This window comes from Chelonoidis abingdonii, chromosome 13 (assembly GCF_003597395.2).
Source record: "Chelonoidis abingdonii isolate Lonesome George chromosome 13, CheloAbing_2.0, whole genome shotgun sequence".
Lineage (NCBI taxonomy): Eukaryota > Metazoa > Chordata > Testudines > Testudinidae > Chelonoidis > Chelonoidis abingdonii.
Genome location: NC_133781.1, coordinates 25,087,981 through 25,112,263, shown reverse-complemented (window position 1 = coordinate 25,112,263; position 24,283 = coordinate 25,087,981). Strand labels below are relative to the sequence as shown.

Here is a 24,283-nt window from a genome sequence, read left to right as displayed (position 1 = left end):
TGTACATCCTTAACACTTTACACGTGACTAGAGTCAGGGAGACTACTCATGCGCATGATGTAAAGCACCTCTGTAAGTGCTCTGCTGGATCAGGGCCTAAAAGAGGAAACTTGAACTCGGGTCCCAGCAGGTGAGTCAAACTATTTGATTTTAGAATGAAGTATTTAGATTATTTTCTATCTCCAACAGCTGTGAAGTTTACTTAAAAACAATTTGGGTCATCTTTAAAAAATATAATCACATCAATGTGCTCTCTGCTATAAAAGCTGAAGTTAGTCAACTGAAACACACACAAAAAGGTCTCAGGTGGATGGTTAAAATACAGGCAAAAAGGATGGAAATGTATGTGCTGCTCTATTAAATGGCAAATGTATAAAAATTACAATACATTAAATGGGGATTAGATACAGACCACTAATTTGAACATTCTACAGATTTATAACGAAAGTAGAAAAAAATCCGCAAAAAAGCACACTGGCTCAGAAACATTGGTAAAGCAACAACCTGGGGCTCTTGCTTACATATAAGCACCTGAATATTTTAATATACATTTATCCTTGGATTTTCCATATGAATTATTTTATTGTTATTTACTGGTCAAGGAGACAGTCTGAGGTTTGCTACTAAATGACTAAAAAAATCCAAAAGTAAGTTAGTTTTCCAGTTATGTAAATTAAATCACATCCACTTACCAATGATTCGCCCATCAGTGATTTGGAAAGAACATTAGATACAATCTGCAGCTTCCCTTTAAGATGCATGCAGCAAAGCACTGCACGGAAAGAGCCATCTCCCTTGGCCAGTCCCTCTCCCAGCACTGCAACACAAAGCACCAATTTTTAGCCACACCACAAGACAGTACAAGCTTAACTAAATCCAACTCAGTTTTCCCTTTACCTTTAAAACTAAAATGTCATCTGAGACCTAGGTTCACACCTTCTCTTCCTGAATTGGCAAGGCTTGGACCAGCTTTGCCCTCATACGGACTGTCATTTAGCAATGACATCTCCCACCAACTAAGAAATTATGTAGATGAGCTCAAAGGAGATGCAATCCCATCATCCTTTAGCCAACAGGGTGGTGACAGCATCCTTGAAGTTAGGGGACAGTTACTTCAGCTCTTTGACAAGGATACAAAGGATCTCCCTCATCCCTGCAAGAGTCAAAACTGCAACAAACCACATTTTGGTGATAAAAATATGTTCATGAGGATCCATTCATACTAGCAAAAAGCATACTTTGCAGTTTGCAAATTTACCAAACCTCTTCATTGGTCAGTTGCTCTAAAGAAATTAATATTCTTATTACTTTAAAACAAAATAGTCCAGGTGACTTGGTATTCACTCGTGCTACAATAGGAATGACTGTTTTAATCCTGATATTTAAAAACTTCATGTATCAGTAAACTTTGTACCAGTAAACTCTGGGACCAGATAGCTAGCCAAACAGATACTTTCCTTGACATTTGCAATAGTAAAAGGATTTATTTCATGATATAGAAATGCTCCAGTTCAGTAGTAATAACACTTAATTATGTGTGTTATCTGGCCAGAAAGAAAATATCGTTTTTAAGAGACTGAAATATTAAGTAAAATTACGCATGCAAATTGTAATAATGTAGGAAGCCTGTTTGTTAAAGTTACAGTCAAAAATATACATTGTTGTTATTGCAGACAACATCACCACTTGTGTTTCTGCTGCCAGTCCCCAGGTATGCAATTCTTATATGTGTGTAGCTCCCATTAACACTAATGGGAAGTTTACAGGCACAAGGACTGCAGCATTAGATTCTCAAAAACACATCAATTCTCCCACTTAATAGGTGTACATGTCGTTATGCGAAATTATGTGAACACATCAACGAAAGAATAGTCCCAAAAGAACATCTATATAAAAAATGACAGGACATATTTTCAATATATAATGGCAATCAAACCCTGATTTTAAGATGCCTAAAACATGACTCTCTGAATTCAAATCACACTGCGGCTACTGACAACAATTGCAGAACAGAGACTTACTTCCCAAATCAGAAGGAAAAACAAAGCTCCAGAAACTCAGTTTTGAGATGTATGACAGTTAATAATTAGGATAACATACCTCAAACTTTAGATACTCAATTAAGATATTTTATATATTTAACTGAATGGAGTTATTTAGTTAAAGCATTCTGTTGCAGTAGGCCAGCACATTGTAACTTTTCATTTTTAACAAAATTCTTTGAATATTTATGGAATAATTTAAGAGATTCACCCTTACACTAAGCCCTTGTGCTTCTACCAGTAAATACAACTGTTTGTAGAGAATACATACTCGTAGCGTGCATGTTAGAGCGTGCATTTCATTCCTTTTAAATCAAAATGAAGTCATTGGTGTCTGCAATATGTCAAGTCTTGTAAAAAGACCTAACTGCAGATTGAATAAAGCTTTTTCTGTCAAAAAGGTTTGTGCATGCTTCAATGGATACCGTTATGGCAGACAGGCCTAAAACTTGATACACGCATGGCACTTTTATTTTAAAATGTCCTTTCAATAGTAATAAAAAACTTAAACCACCAAGACAACCTCTGCAGTGGTCTTGAAATGCTAGCTGCTGGGAGATCCATTAAAAGTACAGAGTAGAGTAAGACAATCAAACCTGCTTATATATATTATAAAGATCGTCCTGGTATTAAAATGCTTCTAAAATTACATATTTTAAACCTGGAGAGAAAAAAAGATTTGTACATATAATATGCTAGAGCAGACTTCCAGCTAGAACAGCCCTGTAAGTGGGTCTGATTTTAAAGACTTATCATGGCCAGAACACTGTTTAATTTTTTCTCCCTACCATGCATTTCAAAAGAGATCTGTTTAAATTAAAAATACTTGTTAATCTGCCCACAATTGGCTTATTTTTTCAGCAATTACCATATTGTATATGCCCAATAAGGAAAAATATTCTTAACTGTATAGCTCCTTTGAAATATTCAGGTATCTGCTACACATGCTGAGAAGAAACAAAGATAGTCTCCCAGTGTAAGTCACAAAGCTGTCTCAAGGATAAATCCTACCCTCACTGCAATCAATGGCAAATCTTCCATTTGACTTCCATAGGACCCAGATATGGCCCTCGGAATATTAGTCAATGAAAATACAATTAATTTAATGGCACTCTCTCTTCTCCCTCCTCTCGCCATTATTCATCCTTCCATGCATCTCTTCTTGGCTCTTTATTCACTGTCAGGAAGGACAACTGAGCTGGCCAGTTCAGAATAATGCATCTCTGGCTCTAGCAGCAGATACAATAGGTGGATTTTAAATATAGCACTGTTTTAAGGACAGCATTGCATATGATGAATACATAGAAAATATTCAGAAGGGATAAACTCTCAATCATCTCATCAAGTGAATACATCTATAGTACAAGTAATCACACAGTCCCCATTTAACAATTGCTTTCAAACTGAATCAGGGCTTGGGGAAATCTTTGTATTACAATTGAAGATTAGTTAAAGAGTCAGAGCACCAAAAGGTAGGACCTACTCACAGTATAATTTATTTCCCAAGTCTATGTTAATAAAGCCTGACTCCATGCCCAATGGAATAAATGAAAAGAATCTGATAGTCTTGGGTGCTGGATCAGGTCCATAATAAAAGAACAGAACTTTAGCACGGATGGTTAATTCCTCTATAAGACTCCAATGCAATAACACGCTAGAATACAAATTTAACTTTAAGTATGGGCTTTATTACATGTGCTTAAGGACTTTTCTGAATAGGGATGAATTTAAGCATGTTCTTAAAGTCAAGCACATGCTTTGCTGAATCATGGCCTAAATGCCTCTGGGAAGGCAGGCAAAATTGCCAGCTTCTTCTTGGTCATCAAAGGGATTCGTGATCCACTGGTCAGCTGCCACCCTCCACAGCAGAGGTGGCTGTATTTCAGTGGGGTTGTACTTACATTATAAACCAGAAAAATAATTTGGGTAGGACAATTTTACGACATTAAAAAAGCAAATATTTTGATATTCGTTTTGGAACGTTCTGTAATCCACAGAACTGATTACATGTAGTTAGAAATCACAACAGATAAATAAATCAGCATACCATGCCTACAGTCTTCATCTGCTTGTCCATAGTTTTTCTGGAAGAAAAAAAAAGGTTTAAAAACAATATTATTCCAATCAGGATAAACGACTTCCTGCTCCAATCAATAGCTCCCTTTGAAATGTCAGATAACCCATTTTCTCTTACACATTCTATTTTTCAAGGTAGAAAATGTGATATAGTTGAAGGTACATTAGTTCAACTTGAACTTCAGACATGGGTCTAATACATTCACCTTTAGAATGTTGTCTTTTTCCAGGACTCTAACCAAATGGGTGTTTTAAGAGAAGAGGTGTCTGTGTGTTTGTGTGAAGCCACAACATCCGGAGGGAAACAGAAAACTATCATTTCCCATGTTTGCTTAAATTTCAGACGGTTATCTGTGCATTGTTCAGTTTACTTAAACTTGCACTATTATGGTGCTGTCAGAACCTGCAGGGTATATATTGTACTTGAAAAATCACAGTTTGTACATGTTCAGTAGAGACCTGCTAGAGCTTTGCAGCTAAATTCCCTGAAGATCCCATTCAGATAGGCAACCTTAATTCTGGCACTTCCTAACTTTTGAGTGCTTGACTTTGCAACCTTATTAATAAACTTTTAACATAGTTTTTGGGTTAATTTAATATATATATAATGCAATGCATTATTAGTGCATATTTCTGTTGCTGGAATAAGCTTCACCAAAGATAAAATATGTTTCTTTAGTCAAACATTTATTCAGATCCAAACTACACTTGGGTCCCAATCCTGCAAGCTACTATACACAGGTAAACAGACCCCTGCAAAACTCAATCCTTACATCTACTTTTGCAAGGAGGGGTTTTATGTCCAAGCAACATGACAATGATAATAAGGTTCTGATTTCGAATTAAACATTGAAAAATAAAAGGCACTTGATTCTTCTTCCCAGGTCACCTCATACTATTAAAGAGTCACACTCACAAGTTGTAAAAAAGAAGCAATTCTATAGAGAAGACTCTCAATTTTTATGCGGTCGATTTCAGCCTGGCATGCCTCCGGGAAGTGAGCTGGGGGGTACTGGCTGAGGGAAAGGAGTGCCTCCGTGCAGTGCTTCACAGCCACTTCATAATCCTGCTGTTTAAGTGATTCACATGCTTGTTCACATGACTTCTCTGGTCTTCTGTCTGCCATGACTCAGGGACAGAAATCCTAAAGAGGGGGCAAGGGGATGATAAATGTTGGTTAGCTTTACACTGGTGATCAGATTTTGGCAAGCCTCCTTCTGTTCTCACTTTAGGGCACCATAATCTCCCCCATCTACTCAACTCCACTCATGTTTCCTACCTCACCCCCTCAGCTCTTCCTAACCCTTTCTTCATTCTGCTCCTTTCATTCACCTCCCCTCTTGATCTTAGTTTTAGCCAGGATTCATCAGAATACATAAGCACATGCTGAACTTTTAAAAGTCAGTCAGTAATCCCATTGGTTTCAAGTTAAGCACGTGCGTAAGTACCTTACTGAATGATTATCCACCCAATGCTCTGTGCCTGCATTAATGACACCCTCTATCCTTCAAGAATAACCTACTTCCTAGTCACCAAGTGTCTTTTCTCTCAACCTTCAATCCTCTCCTCCAAGCCACCCCTGTCTTCAGGAGCACTTTTGCTCTTAAAGTATGTGGTCTCAGGCCGGTGGGTGAAAGTAAGTAAGAATTTTAAGTGGCTTTGCTGTTCATTTCCAGTCTCTCTCATGTTTTATTCATATTGATGTCAGATAGAGCCCAGAGGTCCCAAGTAGGTCAGGTAGCATTATGCTTGCTGCCATCTTGATTTTTTGGGACTTTTGAGTTTTGTTTTTTAAGGTGTAGTCTTTTAGAAAAGAAAGCGCAATGAGGCGGGGTGTAGGGGCTAGCTGGATGCCACCAAAACTCACTTTCAACAGTTTAAGGATGTCTTTTGTTTGAGATAAAGTTTACGTCCAAGGTGGTAAGGATTATCTGCCAAAAATATACATGGTCAGCAAAGCACAAAACCTTTCAATAACTCCCCTCTACAATATCATCCCTCCCACGACTACATTTAGATATATTTTACAGGTTCAGGACAGCTATCTTAGTTTAAAATGGACTTGATAAGAATTTGTTTTGATAGTTGAAGCAGGGAATGATGCAATTTCTCATTTGCTTTTTAGCAAGCAGCTTATCTTTGGAAAATTTTCCTAAAATAAATTATCTCATACTGTTATGAGACTATGTATAGCTCTTGCAGATATAAAATCAGCTTTTGTGATATTTTAAAATAATTTCCATCTCTAGGATATTAAAAAATTCACTATTAGTAATCCCCATTATGTTTGATCTTTCTAGGTTTTTATCAATCTAAGGTGCCTGAATTTCAACAAGTCTAAAGCTCAAATAGATAAAAGCATGCCTTTCCCATTTAATCCACTGTGCCTTTTTACCCATTACCACATGCTCTTTCACAGCCAATGCTTAAGCGGTACACTGTAAACAAGAAATGTTCGATATGTTTTACAGCAGCACGGTGTAATTCTCTATTTGTCTTGTATCATTCTTAATTTAATTTTCAGAATCACAAGGCAAATGAATGTCCAATGTTTAAAGATTTGTCAGAACAATTTTGACTGAACCCATCTTGTTTTTGATATGTTAGAGGTGTGTGTGTGTGTGTGTGTGTGTGTAAGAGAGAGAGAGAGAGAGACACACACACACACACACAAACTCTTAACAAAGCTGGAGAAAGGTAATTTTGTGTATTCTGCCTTTATCCTGATGAAAGACTATAACTTTACCTTCTGACTTAACAGTGACCTTCCAAATTCTACTCTCACTCACCCACCTAGAGCTTTAACTTTTGCTGATGGAGTAAAATATCATTCATGTTTTCATTATCATTGTCATGGTAAGGACAAGCAATAGATTTTGTGCACTTCAGCACATGAGTAACCTTATTCACCTCAGTAATTCCACTAATGTCAAAGTTACCCAAATGTTTGCAGGACTGAGTCTTCAACAAGTATAACGAAGAGTCCAGTTGCACCATAAAGACCGCGGCTACAGACTAACACGGCTACCCCTCTGATATTCAACAAGTATACCTTTTTATTACTGTTTTGGAAGGCTGACTTGCAGTTTTATAAAAGTCAGTAACTATGATTTAAAAAAATCGTTTGAATCATATTTAAAAATTAAAAGTAATTGAGGCACATATGCAAGTATCCAAGTTTGACTATCCTGACACACTATTCCTGCCGTTTAAGTGGCCACTTATGTCACACACTACCGTTTCCAGTCCCTGACTGAATGACTTCCAAGATGGCTACATGAATACTTCCAGCATGGGAATTCATAGCCACATGAGTATTCAGAAAGGATGAAATCCCAGCCCCATGAAATCAATAGGAGTTTTGCCATTTACCTCACTGGGGCCAGGATTTCAATCCAAATGTTTTCTTTCCACAAATATTCTGACAAGCCAAATTTTGCAAATGTTCACAAAATCAAAGCAGATTCACAGATTTTGTTCAGATGAAAGTTTGCAAGTGCTTTTGCATAGTCCACACTCAGTTCTCATGTGTCCATAATGTAAAAGGAATGAATATGGGTTCCTCACTTGATCGGTTGATTCCACCAGTAATCACTAGCTTGCAATATCTATATATATAGTTCCCAGTATTTAGCTCCAAGCTGTGGAATCAATTGGCAGATGGAATAGAAAATTAGCTCTACCATAGCCTGCAATGTTCAGTTCACTCATGTTTTTGCCCATAGTAAATTTCCCATCCTTAGGACTTGCTCCAGTATTAGGAACGAGTAATTGCTTGGAGGAACTACAAATGAAGAAATGGGATTGGCAGCTCGTTCTCTGAAAGACTCAAAAATTTAAATTAGATTATCCCACTACAGGGCTGCAAAAAGAGGATTTCACTTCTTCCATGGCACTTTTCATTTCCTAATTCCTGCCTCACCATCCATATAAACAAAACTCCCTGGACCATTGTCTCATTAAACCTCTTTACTGTTTGAGGTATTTACCTCAGCAGCCTAGGAGAGCTGTATATGCTCCAGACCTTACTCCAAGGGTAGAAGGCGGTAATATACTTATAACTGATAGGCATATGGCTTCTTCAGAAGGTAGGTTGTCTAACCGTTCTCCTCACAACCTATTACAACACAGAGCAGTTATTCCAGCTTTGAGATAAATTTACTCCCAGAGACCACTATGGTCACTGAGCAGCCATGCATCAAGGTTAAAAATATCTTGGAAATTAAGCTCACCGCCTACCAACTGGCTCTGCCACTTTTCACAAGTTGTCACCTTGTAAAAGAAAAAAATATTTTATTTATGAATTGTCTTCTATGGGCTGGCTCAATTTCTGTTGAACCACCTGGCCTGAAAAGGAGCCAAGTTTCACACCCTATGCAGTGGCCTTTTATGCTGAAAAGGCCACACAATTTCTTTTGGTTAATGCTCATCCTTAGAGAGCATCCGAGGACCCATAACAGAGCTTTACTTAATCTAGAGTTTTGGTTGGACTGCATACCTATTGGACTAAACCGTGTCACAGGCTCTGCATTGAATGCAGAATGTTGAATATAGACACAGAAGATCTACAGAACACAGAAATAGGTAGGGAGCCTCAGAAGGCCAATTTATTAATTGAATTTAATCCTAAAAAAGCAAGCTGACACTTGGGCAAGGTATGGAAACTGACAAATTTAATCAAGAAACAAAGATTAATTTCATTTTGTCATTCACAATTCAAATACTCATATTAACAAATTCTGCTCTTTCAATTCCAACCACATATAGTACAGGGCATGTAGACATCTACGGTCATACATCTTTCAGAACTTGTCTATTGTGGTTCCAGTGCTCCTCATGTACAAACAGTCAAGAATAATAAATATTTGTATAGGCATAGGGAGGAGGCAGTTGTTAACTGAAATTGATTTTCAGTTCCTCAAAGATTTTTTTCATAAAATTCAAATACAACAGTATAATTTCTAATTTATCCAATGAGTAAGCATGGTGTAGCGGTAACAGAACAGGACTAAAAGTCAAAGGATGTGAAGTCTATTCCTAGCTGTGCCAAATATTCTCCCTTTGTCAACGGGCAAATTACCTATAGGCCTCAGTTTCCTCCATTTCCAAAACAGGAATTAAAATACTAACTTCCTATAAGAGGTGGCATGAGGATTATTCAATGTTTGATAAGTGCACATGGAAGTGCACATTTATATAATTATTTTAATTTAGGAATTGTAATAAAGTATCAACGTTTTAATTACATTTTATACAGTTTTAGGATATGATTTGACACTACAATCCATGTGATAACAATGCAAGACTAAATACCACACAGGCAAGAGTTTATGTAGTTCTTCCCTAGGATAATCCAAGGCACTTTAGCATAGGCAAATTTACCTAATAATCCATTCCTCCAAGTTTTGGAAGGGGGGTTAGTCTGGCCCCGCACTCCCAATAAAGAATTTCCAGCCTCAGTGTTTTTAAAGCAGTAGGAAAAGAAGAATGATGAGGTTGGAAGGAAGAGCTATAAACAACAAAATCATCTAGCTCATCTATTCTAATGTAAACGCCACCCTTCCTGGCACACAAGAGGCTTTTGAAGAATTACATCATGGCTGGATAGTTGGTCCAACAACAAACCAAAACTAAGTGGAGGAGGAGAGACAGCAGAACTGAACTACAAGTTTAGTATTTTGGGAGAAGTTCAGCCCATGATTGTGCACCACTATACATCACAGTTTATTTTATGGAGCCAAAGCCTATGATAAAGCAGACAAGCTGACAGCTAACCAGCTAAGGCAAACAGATCTAGGTTCTTTCTCAATCCACTGCAGAGAATCCACTTTCTACCTAGTCAATCAATCCTTCTAACTGCAATGGCACAAGGATTAAGAGCAAGGTCTTGTATGCCCATTTATACATTTACAAAGTAGGCAATTCAGTAAATATTTGCATATTTTAAGAAGCATTAACCTCTCAAGTTGAAGATTAATGATAAAGCAGTGATGTCCAACCTCTGGCCCTGCAGAGCAATGTCTTAAAAAGAAAACAAAATTGAAAATGAGCGCCTGAGCCACACCCTGAAATTTTTAAACTGCGGAGTTTTGAATCAGACCCATCATTAGGCAGAGGAGACAGGGGGTATGGCCTCCCCCAACTGCCCCCCCCCCCCATTTCTCCTGCACCCCACAAACAGCTCTGCTCCAAACCAGAAGCACTGTGAGATGGCTTCCTGGCAATTATTTTAAAGAGACAACAAAAGCCCAATGGAGGTTTCTTTTATTATTATTATTACTAGATTTCACTTAGAGTACCTAATTATTAGAGCTAAGTGAGTGGCTGATTTAGCATGAAAGCTGTTCTTGTCTACCTCTTAAACAGGGTACGAATCACAGATCTACAATGAATTAAACACAAAAATCTATGTTAAAATAATTTAAGAGTGGGAAGATAAGCTGGTAGCAGAAAGAAAATTCAAGTTTAAAGACCAGAACACTACCAATTAGGAGGGGTTGGAACCCAAACATCTCAGTCTAAAATATTAATAAAAAAGAAGTTACTAAATGAATTTTATTAAATGTCTAAACATTGGGAGAAAGAAGACTAATGAATAAGGACCAAATTCTACAACCTTTACTCAGACAAAACTTTCATTTCATGTCAATTACTGACTTTATTTGGAGTTTGTCAGGATAAGGACTGCAGGATTTGGCCATAAAATTTCCATCAGCAGCAATCAATAACTTTATTGATCCTGATGCTCATCATACAAACTATGCATTATATAAAACGCAACACAACCACACGGTCTTTACAAATCAGAGGTTTCAAAACTGTGAGTAGTGATTCTAATTAAAAGACATTCAATACTAAGACAAATTAGAGAGAAAGCATATGAAATAGTAAACATACAATCACTTTACCATGTGCCCGGCACTACACATCGTGCAGCTCAAGAATTCCAAGAAAGACAGTGAGCTTATGCAATTTATTATCACTGGTGAAAATGGAATGTGAACTACTCATAGCGGAAAATCTGCTAAGGGGCTTGTGGTAAATTGTTCATTAGGAGAAGGATGGAAGTTGGATAGCAGATAAGGACAAGGTCCCTGTGACTTGAACATGTTCTAGATATTATTTTTTCAAATTACCAGTGAATGCAGACTAGTACACTACACAGTAAAAATAAATGTTACATACAAACAATCTGTTAACTATCATCTCACTGTGTCTGTGATTGCATCAACATTTTACAGACAAAAACGATGACTCATCAGTGGTTAACTGTCAACACTTAGCAAAGATCCAGCATAAATCAGACAATGTTATTTTAGTAAAATAAGAAATAATATGCATACCAATAACTATATCATCTTACATAGTAACTAAAAATATATACATTACAAAACCATAATAGACTCTTAAGTTTCTACTGACCCAATTTTAAGGCTCACCCACAACTCTGGATGAGTCTGATTGTAACTCCAAGTTGCCACTCGAGTCCTTTAGATTAGTCAAAATTATTATTGTTACTCATTTTTCTCATCTATAATTGATAATAGAAACTTACTTACCTTTGCCTATATTTTTAAGAAAATAAATCAAACCACAAAAGTGTGTTGTTCCAGCTAAGAACCACAAAATAAAGTTGCACATCATGAGAAAAGAAAACAGAGCTCTTTGCAGGCAAAGAATTCTACTTTCCTATTGCACTCTCAGCTCAGTCTGACAGCTGTACTGTACTATGAAAATCGTACATCCACAAACCAATACTTAATAACAGGAGAGTAGATAATGACATCAATGCAAAAGAATTATGAACTATATTGCAAAAAGAATGTTAACTCTCAGATGTGTGGGATAGAAGTAAAAGGGATAAATTAAAAGGTTGCTTCTGTTTTCTTCAAAAGCATAGTAGCAAATCTCTCTCACATTCACACGCTGGTCATAAGGCTACTGCAGTAATACTATTTATGCAGCACTCAGAAGCGTGTTATGCATTTCACAGAACACTACAAAGGCTAAGTCCCTGCCCCAAACAGCTGACAATCTAACCTGTTTTCTAGAAAGAGATGAATTACTCCATTTATAATGTTGTGCTATTGCAGGCAAAATGGCCCAGTGTTCAAAACTGATGTGAAATCCAAAATCAGTCTAGAGCAAGAAGAAAACTTCTGTCTAAGGTTGACTATAGCACAGCAGCACTTCAGAACTTCAGCTACATGGCTTGTGAGAAAGGTGATATGACTAGATCTTAGAAGGAACATAATGAGGTAGAGTGCTCCAAAAACACATCTTTTAACTTAAAGACACTTACTGAATGAGTAAGTACTTGTATTGTCTTTCCACCTAGAAGAAAGGCCAAGGAGAGGACAGCCAATCAAAAGGGCAAGTGGTCAATCTTTACTCATGTGAGCAGTCCCATTCACATCTACTGAATAAGGGCTGCGGGACTGGGACCCAGCTTCAGAATGGATGGGTGGTACCCAATCCTTGGAGGCTTTAAGCAGGGTTTATCCTCACAATTCAAAAATAATAAAAATGGGATGGTATTCTACATTAAGCAAAGACCTGACCCCAACACCTGCAGCCTTTGAACTCTACAGACATCACGTATGGTAAATTATAAGAATTTATAACATGTTGAGACAGATTTCAATACAGATACCCATAAGCTTTTATTTTGTTTACTGATTCCTTTTGTTTTTACTTTGGAATCAGTGGGAGAGAGAGGACAGTCTGCACTGACACTGAGATTGACATTATATGTGGAGAAAATGGATAAGGAAAAAAAGAAAGATCGTTTCAAGACCTTTCAATTAACTTCAGCTAGTGGCCCCCTAGGATTATTATCCCCTATTTAAATTGCATGTGTTATCTCCTCAAAACCTCTACCCAATTTAGAATGACAACGCCTAGTCAAGGGATTTGTCAAACTGATTTAGCCATGTCATGTCAGCAGCCTTTAACAAGGTATCTGTTGAGCAAATCGAGACCTCTGGCTTAGAATCTGAAAATTACTTACACAATGTATAGATCTAACTGCCTCATCTATCACAACTACATCACTAATTTCTTGATCTACAGCCTTTCAAGTGATCCATTTTTTCAAGGCTGTCCATAAAGTGTTACAAGTGTGTGTGTGTGTGCATGCCAGAATTGCCTGTACAATCTTAATTCACCTCCTTGTATGCAGCATTATGATACATGATCATATTTTACTTCTTCCACAGGACCCCTACCTCATTTAGTGCACATAATGAATGGACGGTGCTCATTCACTGAGCATCAATTCAATATGGTGTTTTTTCCACATTGTTCAATGTGTGGCTTCGAGCCTTATTTTACTGCGCACTATTCAAATCCTGCCCTAAAGTCAGAAATATGATTTCCTTGGGGACTATTCTATGATACTCAACACTTCCCTGAGATGAGGTGGTATTATATTCCCATTTCAGAGATGGGGAACTGGGCACAGGCAGATTAAGGTCAAAATTCCACTACATTTGGGTGTCCAATTTGACATACACCTCTACCTCGATATAACACCATCCTCAGGAGCCAAAAAATCTTACCGTATTGTAGGTTAAACCGTGTTATATCGAACTTGATTTGATCCGCCGGAGCGCCCAGCCCCGCCCCCTTTGAGCGCTGCTTTACCACGTTATATCCGAATTCATGTTATATCAGGTGGCGTTATATCAGGGTAGAGGTGTACCTTGGACCTGATTTTTCAGAGTATTTAACATACTATAGCACTCCATATATTCAAGCATAGCTCCAACTGACTTCAGCGGAAGCTGAGAGTGCTCAGCCCTTTTACAAATCAGACCCCCTGGTCTCAAACCAAGCACCCAAAAAATGAGGAACATACTAGTAGAGACCACCTGTGAAAAGTAAGGTTAAGTCATTTGCCCAGCATCACATGGGAACTCTGTGGCAGAGGCAGGATAGAATCCAGTTCTCCAGGGCAGCATTCAACTGCTTTATTCATGAGACCACCCCTTCTCATCTTGTTATCTCCTATTTCATTCATTACACACCTTCCAACTTACGCAACAAATGAGGCAATGGTCCTACAGACAACAGCTTCCTTCTCTATACAGCCCTGATTCATCCTCAGAGCAGGTCCATCCTTTGCACTGAATGAGGCAGGGGTCCTTTGGAAAAAATAGTATATAATCTTGTAATTAATAACTGTATCATAATACATGTGTTCAAGGGAGTTGCTCCCATAACCTTAACTGAGGCATTTCCTAACTTTTGAATGCATGACTCTGCAACCTTATAATGTTCTTTTAACTGGTTTTTTCTGTGTATAATTTCCCAGATTTTTTAAAGAGTAAACAGAAATTCCATCACACAGCATCATATTGAAACCAACTCATCAGCAAGTAGAGTTGGGACCTTTAGTTCCATCACACAGACCTCTGCCACTTGAGCTAACAGGGTAACTAACAGCAGCATCCTTTATGTAGAGCAGCATGAGAGGATGGGGCACTATGCTAGTGTGTTTCAGACATCTGCTGACACCAGAGGAATGGCGAGACTCAGGGATCTTGGGTTCTATTCTAGGTGATGGGGGGAGTGTGCTCTAGTGTGACCCATCTGCTTTGTACTCTCCAACTTGTCCTTAGCCCAGGCCTTTCTTTTCCCTACTCCTAGCTCCTCGTCCTGATCCTATTGTCCTCGCCTAGCCAGTCTCAGTCTCCACTGCTCAGGCTTCTGATTGCAGTGTTATTCTCCTCACTTATCCAGTCCTAGTCTGACCCTTCTGAACACTCCATCCCAGTCTCCCTCTCCCCACTCCCAGCCTCCATGTCCAGCTGTTCTGTTACTCCCATCACTTCCCAGTTCTTCATCCAATCGGTCTCACTCCCCTACTCTGGCGTCCATTCACCCTCCTTCCTGTCCACATTTCTCATCCCCACTGACTCCGAGTTCCAGTTTCCCACGTCATTCCACTTGAATCTTTGTTCCAGTCTCTGTGCCCACCAGTACCAGTTCTCCTGCTGTACCTCAGCTCTGTCAGATCGATGTTCCCTCCTGGCACCCTGCCCCACTGGTTCTCTAATTCAGTCTCCTCCCCCATCCAAACTCCCAGCTTCAATTTCCCTCTTTCCCCCTCCCCCACTAGCCTCCGGGCCCCCTCGCCAACCTCCAGACCTCTTGTCTCAGTTGACTCCCCTACTCAGTCTGAGGGTCCAGTTCTTGTCCTCTCTGAATTCAGGTCAGGCAGCTTCTTCCTCCACACTCCCATAGCCCAGCGGGGGAGGAGGAAGGAGGGGGCACAGCGAGCACAGGACAAAGTGCCCTGAACCCAGGACAGAACACAACAGACCACAGCTACAATTGCAGAGAAAGTCCTGCTTAGACCATCTGCAGCATGCACAGTGTGGACAGAATATTTGAGAATTTTTGAAAAGCTTTTATTTTCACCAAATTTGGACAGATTTTCATGAAGACGACAATACACATCCCTGAAACAAAGCTGCCCCCCCAAATTTCAAGTCCCTGATCCAAAGCAGAGGTGGTGCTAGAATTTTTCAATGAAAAGGATGCCTGAATTTTTAACAATGTATTTCACCCCTAACCTGGTTCTTGGAAACGACTAAACTGTTTTGGGTGAATTATTTTGGTTTTTTTATAAAGCCTGTCAGAAAATTTCAGCCCAAATGGTTAAAGTTTGGCAAAGTGATAATCAAAAACAGAGTTTTATTATAGGAAATGTCAGGCTACCTTAATAATGGGCAGTATTACCAGCCTCGCCTACAATTCTTTCAGTTTCTTTAAAGAAAATCTCCTTCTAGACATAAAACAATTGTACATAATAGCCCAGTCCCCCAGTTAAACTGCAGTAGCCTGTATCATGTACAGTTATGTGTTCTTACTGCTCTGTCTCAAATAGATGTTCTCAAACGTTTCCAAGGTGTGGACCATATCTTAATAGAAAGATTCACCAACGATCGCATAATTAAGTCTGTGAGTCTGTCATAGAGGTCACAGAAGTCACTGATTCTGTGACTTTCCAGCACCTCCATGACTTTTGCAGCCAGCAGGTGCGACTGGCTCTAGGGTCACCCAAGCAGCCAAGGTGGCCCCAGGGTCAGCCTTACCACCACCACCCCCGCAACAGTGGCGGTCCTGGGCCGCCCCCCGCCAGAGCTGTGGGAGTCCCACGCCACCCCCCGTGGGCAGCGGCTGCTGCGGGCCTGGGCCAGCGGGGCTGTCCCCTGCCAGCAGCGGCAATGGCGGTCCTGGGCTGGCAGGGCTGTCCCCTGCCAGCAGCAGTGATCCTGTGCCGCCCCTCTCCCCCAAGAACCAGTGGGCTCCCTGGAGTCTCCCCAGCACCAGCAGGAGCCGCAGAGCCCCCCTCCAATACCAGCAGGAGCCCCAGAGGCACCCCCCCAGCACCAGCAGGAGGCCCAGAGGCCCCTCTCCAGAGCAGCAGCTGCACTCACGGACCCCTCCAAAACACCAAAGATTTAGTTGGGGTATTTATAGTATAAGTCATGGACAGGTCAGGGCCCATGACTTGTCCATGACTTTTACTAAAAACGCCCATGACTAAATTTTAGCCTTACACATAATAATAGTTCTTACTAGGTATCTGAAAAGCACCCGGCACAACAGAACCCTGATTGGCATCTCTGGCACCACTGAAATATAACATTTAATTACAATATTGGAGAATTCTGGTAATCTCATAGTTGCACAGTGAGCTTTCAATTCCCAATACTGTTCAGTGCTGGGTTGTCAGACGTTGCTAAAAGTACTTTTTCCAAAGCATCGGCTGTGGGCACAAATACTTGTGGATCTCGGATACGATCCAATATCTGTCCCTTACATTTTCAAAGCGGTGCATGGGGTTTACTCATGTCACTCTAATTAATACCAGTTGCAGTAACAGAACAAGGCCTCCAAACATTCCTTTGTAGGTATAGGTGTCTATGCAGAATGTTTTAAAACACATTTCACAGATTCAAAGACAACAGATATACTACAAACATCTCTCATAATGCTTTGAATATTATATTTAGCACTTCATTTTCAGCCTTTAGTCTTCAGTCTTCTATCTTTAGTCTTAACTAGGCCAGGTCTACAAAATTAGGCCAAGTCTACACTAAAAAGTTAGGTCAATCCAGCTATATCACTCGGGATGTGAAAAATCACGCCCCCAAGTGACGAACTTAAGCTGATCTAACCCCCAGTATAGACAGCACTAAGTTGACAGAAGAATTCTTCTAGCTACCACCTCTCAAGGAGGTGGACTAGCTACTCCCATTGCTGTAGTGAGCGTCTACACTGAAGCACTGCAGCGAATTAAGTGTAGACATAGCCTTAGACTCCGGAGTATCCAGCTCATGGTCCTGTGCTCAGATCACAACTCTCTCAGATTTCTGAAGTAAAATTCTTTTTAAAAGTAAGAAAGTATTTGTCCCATCATATCCCTTTCTGGGAAACCCATGAGAAATTCTCTTTCCCGAAAGCTCAGTGGTTCAGTCCTACTGCGTGCTGCCAGAACAATTTGTCCTGAAATGTTCAATTTTCATTTTTGTACAAGAACATTTTCCATTTTTGACATATCCCAGTCCTGCAAACCTGATGACTGAGGCTATGTCTACATTATTGCGTTAAGTCAACCTACGCTACATCACTCCAGCTCTGTGAATAACATAGCTGGAGTCGACGTATCTTAGGTCGAGTTACCGGAGGGTCTACATCACAGATGGGGGTGGGGTGTCAATGGGAGAAACTCTCCTGTCGACTTACCTTACTCTTCTCGTCGGGAGTAGAGTACAGGGGTCGACTGGAGAGTGATCTGCTGTCGATTTGGCTAGACCCACTAAATCGACCGCCAGTGGATTGATCTCAGAGCATTGATCCTGACTATAGCGTAGATGTAGCCTAAGAGTAGTTGGGCACGTGCCTCCTATCCTGTGGAGACAGACTCACATTAGCTCGGCTCAAACCAGCACACTAAAAATAGCAGCGTGGGTGTTGCAGCTTGGGCAGCAGCTCAGGCTTTGAAACTCATCCAATCACCAAGCTTGGGTAAGTAGCTAGAGTCTTCTCCAGAACAATGAGCTTGTCTACCCAGACTAGGAGGCTTGCTCTCAGTTATCATGTAAACTAGTTGTTTTGAACTTTTTTTCATTTGTGGACCTTTAAAATATTTCAAATGGAGCTGTAGACCCCAACTCTGGCAAGAAAGAGAAAATATGTGTGTCTGACTAGCCTAAGGCTAGCAAAACAAAAGTCACTCACTTATTCGGAAGCCATGTTGGCCATCCTTCACCATCCTACAGGCGAGTGCTGTAGGAGTTGGCCAAAGTGCCCCAATCCTATAAACACAAACTCTATAACCAAAACAGCACTTCCAATAATATCATGGACACAATGCTATCCTAGGATGCCACTTTCGTACTGACTGAGAAGCACAGCCCCTGAAAATTGCCAATCTCCTAAGCAACCCTAGGATTTTCCTTGGAGGTCTCCCCTCTAAGCAAGAGGTGAAGAAGAAAGCCTGATTTTGCTTGATGCATGAGATGGCACAAGCTCAGAGTCTAAAAAGTTATTTGCTGGATGTTATCTTGTGACTCTCAAAGAATAGTTGAGAATCCCATTAGTTGGTGAGGAATTTAGATGAGCTCTGGGCAGGGAATATTCTTTTGCAGAAGTATATAGCTTTTTTTTTAAAGATACCCTAGGAGAAAATGAAATAACCATGCAAGAAATTAGAATAATATATGAATAAAAACCTCTTACTTGTGCATCTCCTCAGTCACAACTCTACTTTTTATTGTGAGGACCTCTATATTTTTGTCCGCAAAGTTATGTTATTTTTTTGGTTTGCTAACCCAATGTATATTTTGCCAGCAAATTAACCTTATATTAAACCCTTCTGCTACAGTGACAACACAGATTCTCAAGAGTAGCAGTCTTCAACTCGGCGGAGTTACTTATTTCCTTTTTTACCATACAGTCAGTAGGTCTCGGTTTGTAACATGGATGTCCCAAAGTTCTAAGCAGTGTAACTTTAAATGTCAGTGATAAACAATATTTTTATAATGTGTAGCTATACAAAAATTGCCACCGTTTCTGGATAACACTTACTCTAAAGGCCACAAAGCCAGCCTGGAACAAGCCAAATGCTGCTCCAGAGGCAGTGGATCCTAATGTTCACTTAACTCCTATAACTCCGAAATACACAAATTCTGATCTCTTGTCCTGTTATTATTCTTATCCCTCCAGTTTACTCACTAGAGCTCTTAGAAGCATTAGTCCTCACATTGATTAAATGAGGGTAGTTCATGAGATGTAGTCCCAGCCAATATATAACCCAAAGATTACGAAACATACACCTTTATCTGGCCATTCTTGATCCCAGAGGTATTTCCTGAGGCCACGCAACAGAAACAAACCAGGCAGGGGATTGCAGTAGTGACTTAGTACATAATATCACTGCAACAACTTTTCTAGTGACTCAGCAGCAGTGCTAGCACACAGGGGCTATTGCTTCTTGGACAAGCAAGATGGTTCACTATTAATACCAATTCTCCTTTCTGCAAATGTGTGCGGTTACTTTTACGCTGATCTGACAAAGATTCAACACACGCCACACCAGTCAGAAAATTTGGTAGCTCTCTGCTCCCTTATAAATGGGATGAGGCAATGGCAATAGATGAGGATTTTCAGTTGTAGAATGGAGCATCTCAAGATTTTTTAAATGGCCTTCATGAAAAACTAAGAGTCTTGGGCTTGCTGTTGCCTTGCCTACAGTCTGGCTTTCACATCATGAACCTGCCATGTGATCATCTGGGCACAAAGGGAAAAAAGATGAGATGAAAAAATTGAGAGTTGCTGTAGATGGCATTGTGACTGCCCACAGAATCCTTGAGCACGCCAACGTATTGTATCCACTGTAGCTAAGTCAGACATTCTAACTTACCATTGCAGTGGAAAGGCAACAGGAAGACAAATTTCAATTTAGGTAATTCCATTCTGTGTGCTTAAATTCTCCATGCAGTTTCAACTGTATACTGTATTTTTCACCACCTGTCCTAAATTAGCATACAGTTTTCAGTGTTTCACTCCAAAAATGAGTACACTTCCGTGTATAGTTTGGATCTCACTTTGTAAAGCACCTATGTGAGGAAGGGAGGAAAGCACTATATAAAAGATTTATTTCTGCACAAGACATTTGCATTACATATCACCACCACCATAACAAAATCATCATATGCCAGTCTGTGTTTCCAGACAGTAATCTGACTTTGCAGTAAACTAAAATCACTGTCTATAGGAGGGCGGGGGGAGGGTTGCCAAAAAGAATAGGAAAAGGGCTCAGATGCTGAACAAAGTCTCCTGGCAGCAACAGGTGGAGAGAAGAGAAAAGATTGACCTGTTTTCCTGGTTAAAACTTCCCATGAAACTCTCTTAAGCACTGTCTTTTTTTATTGAAAAGTATGTCCTATATGAACTTTTCAAATGGCAATGTCTGTTTTAGTGTTCTCTTCCTCTTTTTCTTTGGAAAATAGGATGAATAGTACCTAACTCCCTTCACTTGACTCTGGAATGAAGAGGCTGGAATATACATATACTATTTTCCTACATACATTCTCCTAGATAAGGCTAGGGCTTTTAAGAGGAGCCCTATCACCAAGGGTTGCTAAAGAAATGGTAAAACAAATGGGGAAACAAAAAAAATTGTTTATTTGTTCTGATAATCCCTAATCCATCATACAATTTATAAATTTAAAGGGAAAAAATAGAATAAAATATTGTTCACAGTGCTTGTAGCACAATGGGGTCCTGGCCTTGAGGTATTTCTGCAACACAAATAATAAATAATAATAAATGCAAAACCCTGATAGATGAGCGGGAGAAGAGATTTATAACAAAAATCCTGCTGCCATTTCCTCCTCCATACTAAGCAGCCGGAGGACTTCAGTTGAAGTGGAACATTGTGATGCTGGTCCAAGAAGACAACCATGACAGGGGCTCCTCAGGCTAAATGCCCCCTGTACCAGGGGCTCAAGTAGATTTTAGGGAGCAAATCAGGGCTGGATGCACAGAAATTCATTAAAATCCATGGCTTCTTGATCTACATTGACCCACCAGCCATTTTCTGCCATCCCCCTGCTCCAAGAAGGGGAGCACACCAGCTGCACAAGATATTCCAACCCCGAGGCTGCAGTAGTAGCCACAAAGCAGCTCCACAATTCCCACTCATTCCCCAAGCAGGCTCTCCCTACTTAGGCTGGGGGCCAGGATGTGGGACACAAAGCATATGTCATCCCAAAGCTCTTTGCTAATTTAGACCTCACTCCTGCAATCAGCTCTATATGGATATCACTGACCTCAATGAAGGAGCTCCACAAGAGCACAAGGATCAGGGGCCTTAAACTGACATACGAATTTACATACAGGGATGGGTTCAGTCACTACGAAAATGAAGCTACCTGTAGGATGAAACGCAGTAACTAATGCAGAATGATAGGACACAACAGCTTAAAAAACAAAACAAAACACTAGAAGTGAGGAAAATATTGAACTAAAATTGCAGGGGGAATTTAAGCAAGCAAAATAATTATCCGCGTTGCAGGAAATCTTTCATCAAACTATCATATTAACAGATGCAAAGAACAATAATAATTATACCTACCTCTGATATAGTGTTTTTCATCCATAGAACTCACGGCTGTTTACAAAGCAGGTCAGTATCATTATCCTCATTTTACAGATGGGGGAAATGAGAAGGTATAGGGGTGAAGCAACTTGCCCACAGTCACAATCAGATTCAGTGCTTGACCCACCAGGCCTCACACCCTCCCCAAACACTCATATCTACCATTACATATATTTTTATTTTACACTGAGATGGAAATTTCTCTCTGTGTGTCTAAACCCGAAACAGAAAAAATATAATTACAAATGAAGACCCTGATTCTGCAATCACAGCTGCTAACATGGACCTATATGCCCACGAAGAGCCATTCTGCAGTCAATGGGACTCCATACAGGGGCAGGAGTCCTTGCAAATAGACTTGATTGCGAACAAAATGTGGGTTAATGTGCTGCTTGCATATCTCACTTTAACCTTTAGTCACTCGAACAAATAAAATACAAACTTCTACAGCCTTTCAAATTTCAGAACTACAGCTCTAAAATACTGATTTTTTCCACCAATTAATCTAACTCATTGAAAATAACCTATGTTCATACAATAAGAATTAAGGGGGAGGACTGGGAATAAAATTTACATTATACACCTCACTTGGGGATGTTACAGCTCCAATTTTTCCTGAACTAAAAGTTTAAAATTGTATTAACAGAATAAAATGAAAATAGAATACATTGCATGCCTTCTGGCAGCTCCTTTGCTTAACAATAAAGGCATACGGTTCTGTGGACTAGACCAAAGCTGAGACACAGAAAACTGAATACATTCCCTGCTCCAAACAATTGTATGCAGTGAAAACCAGGCCTGCCGTAATCTCATTCATCTAGAGGGAGAATCCTTCAGTTTTTATAAAACTGCTTTCAGATTAATGAAGTAGCACTCACTTGCTGGATGCAGGATTTTTCCTCATTTGTTTCAATTTCACATTTAAAATCTCCTGCCTTGTCTAGAGATTGGAGAAATTACTACTGCACACACAAATTCTCCCATCAAAACCAGCTCTGATGTTTTCAGACCTACTAACTTTTCACTCACGTTGTGTTTAATTTTTAAAGCAGATGTCCATCTTACAACTAACTGTTTCAATAAAATTTTGCAATTTATAAATATTATTATAAATCTCACTCCTTCCAATCATCCCATGAGGGAAAACGATGTGAACTTGACAATTTGACTCATGTCGTGATCAGTTTTTTAATTGTTTTTTTTTTTTTTTTTTACAAAGTGTCTGTTCCTTCAACAAAGGATTGTTATTTTATTTTTTTCACTATTTCAGTAATGCTCTTTTGGGGGAGTAGAAAAATGATGAAAATACCTCCTATTCACAATATGCCAGCTTGACCAGCCATGATGAATGTAGATCTGCTACTTGGGTCATTAATTGGAAAGCAGTTCTAAATCTCATGACTGATTTTTTTCCACTGTTTTTTCAGTCAAATTGCAGTTATGCTACATCTTACTCATTATTTTAAATCTCTCTCTTCAAAATCAACCAAGCTGGGACTGTCTCTGTGAAAAACAATAATGCTGATATGCCAAATCCTCACTCATTTTGCAATTCATATTAAAGTACAGTTTGTAAGAGTGTTTTCATCCAGTAAAAGGAAGGAATTTATTTTGTCTTGTGTCAATTATACATTTAAAATCTCCCTTTACTCAAAACTACCACACATTGATCAACTCTGATATATTCAGACCAACCAACTTCTCATATGTATGAAAATTACTACAAGAAGCTGGTCCTTCCAACACTTAAATACAGATAACGTCAATCATGGGAGAAATCTTAGCCAGAACTGGGGTCTCTGTTTGCAGGTTTCTGCCCTAAAAGAATTGTTAAGGCTTTGTTTGGGGACAGACAGGGGGTTCAATAAGACCTTTCCACTTTTTAGCTTACACAAGATTTTCAGTGCGTAAACAGTGATTTCAGAGGGTCTTTTTGGGTTAAGTCTCCTCACTTCACATTGCCTTACCTTGGGACAGCCCCCGTGTAGCAATCAAAAATGCAAGTTTACCGAGCCCTCGCTCATCTGGGGCTTCATTTTTAAGGCAGTTGTTAAAATCTGACTTTTTTTTTTTTACTCTCAATAAACCCTAAAAAAAAATTGTTTTAATCTCTCCTTTTCTTCCCTGGGGTCAGCAACTCCCCGCACCTGGTGTAAAAACCCAAAAGACCCACACCCCCCAACCCCACCCCGAAGAAACCCCTGACCCGGGGAGTGGGGGGGGAAGAGCAGCCAATTGTGTAAGAGGCATCAGCCAACTCTGTCCGGCCTGGGGCGGTGTCTCTCTGTCCCTGGGTGTCTCGCCCAGGGGGGCAGCTCAGCAGCCGCCCAGGCTCAGGCTGAGGCTGGTTGTAAACAGCCCCTGAGCGGCTGCTGCTGCAGGCCCCTCCGCAGACACAGGGCCCTCTCCAGCCGGCACTGCTCAGCGTCCAGCCCGGCCAGCTGCTTCAGCCCGAGCCCCCGGGAGGCTGCTGGGCCTCGGGGGAGGC

The 24,283-nt window shown here is 39.9% G+C and overlaps 1 protein-coding gene across 4 annotated transcripts in view; it reads right to left on the bottom strand.

Moving 5' to 3' along the window:
• HELZ (helicase with zinc finger) overlaps positions 1-24,283 on the bottom strand; it is a 134,082-nt gene that overhangs the window by 109,633 nt on the left and 166 nt on the right. For 2 of the 4 annotated variants that reach the window (XM_075071875.1, XM_075071876.1), the window contains exons 2-4: positions 5,035-5,262; positions 4,090-4,126; positions 693-817 (exon numbers count right to left, since the gene is read on the bottom strand). In XM_075071875.1, coding sequence (XP_074927976.1) covers positions 693-817; positions 4,090-4,126; positions 5,035-5,244 — 372 coding nt within the window. In that variant the 5' untranslated portion in view covers positions 5,245-5,262. The remainder of the gene's footprint in view (positions 1-692; positions 818-4,089; positions 4,127-5,034; positions 5,263-24,283) is intronic. The other 2 variants (XM_075071877.1, XM_075071878.1) reach the window with 1 other exon arrangement.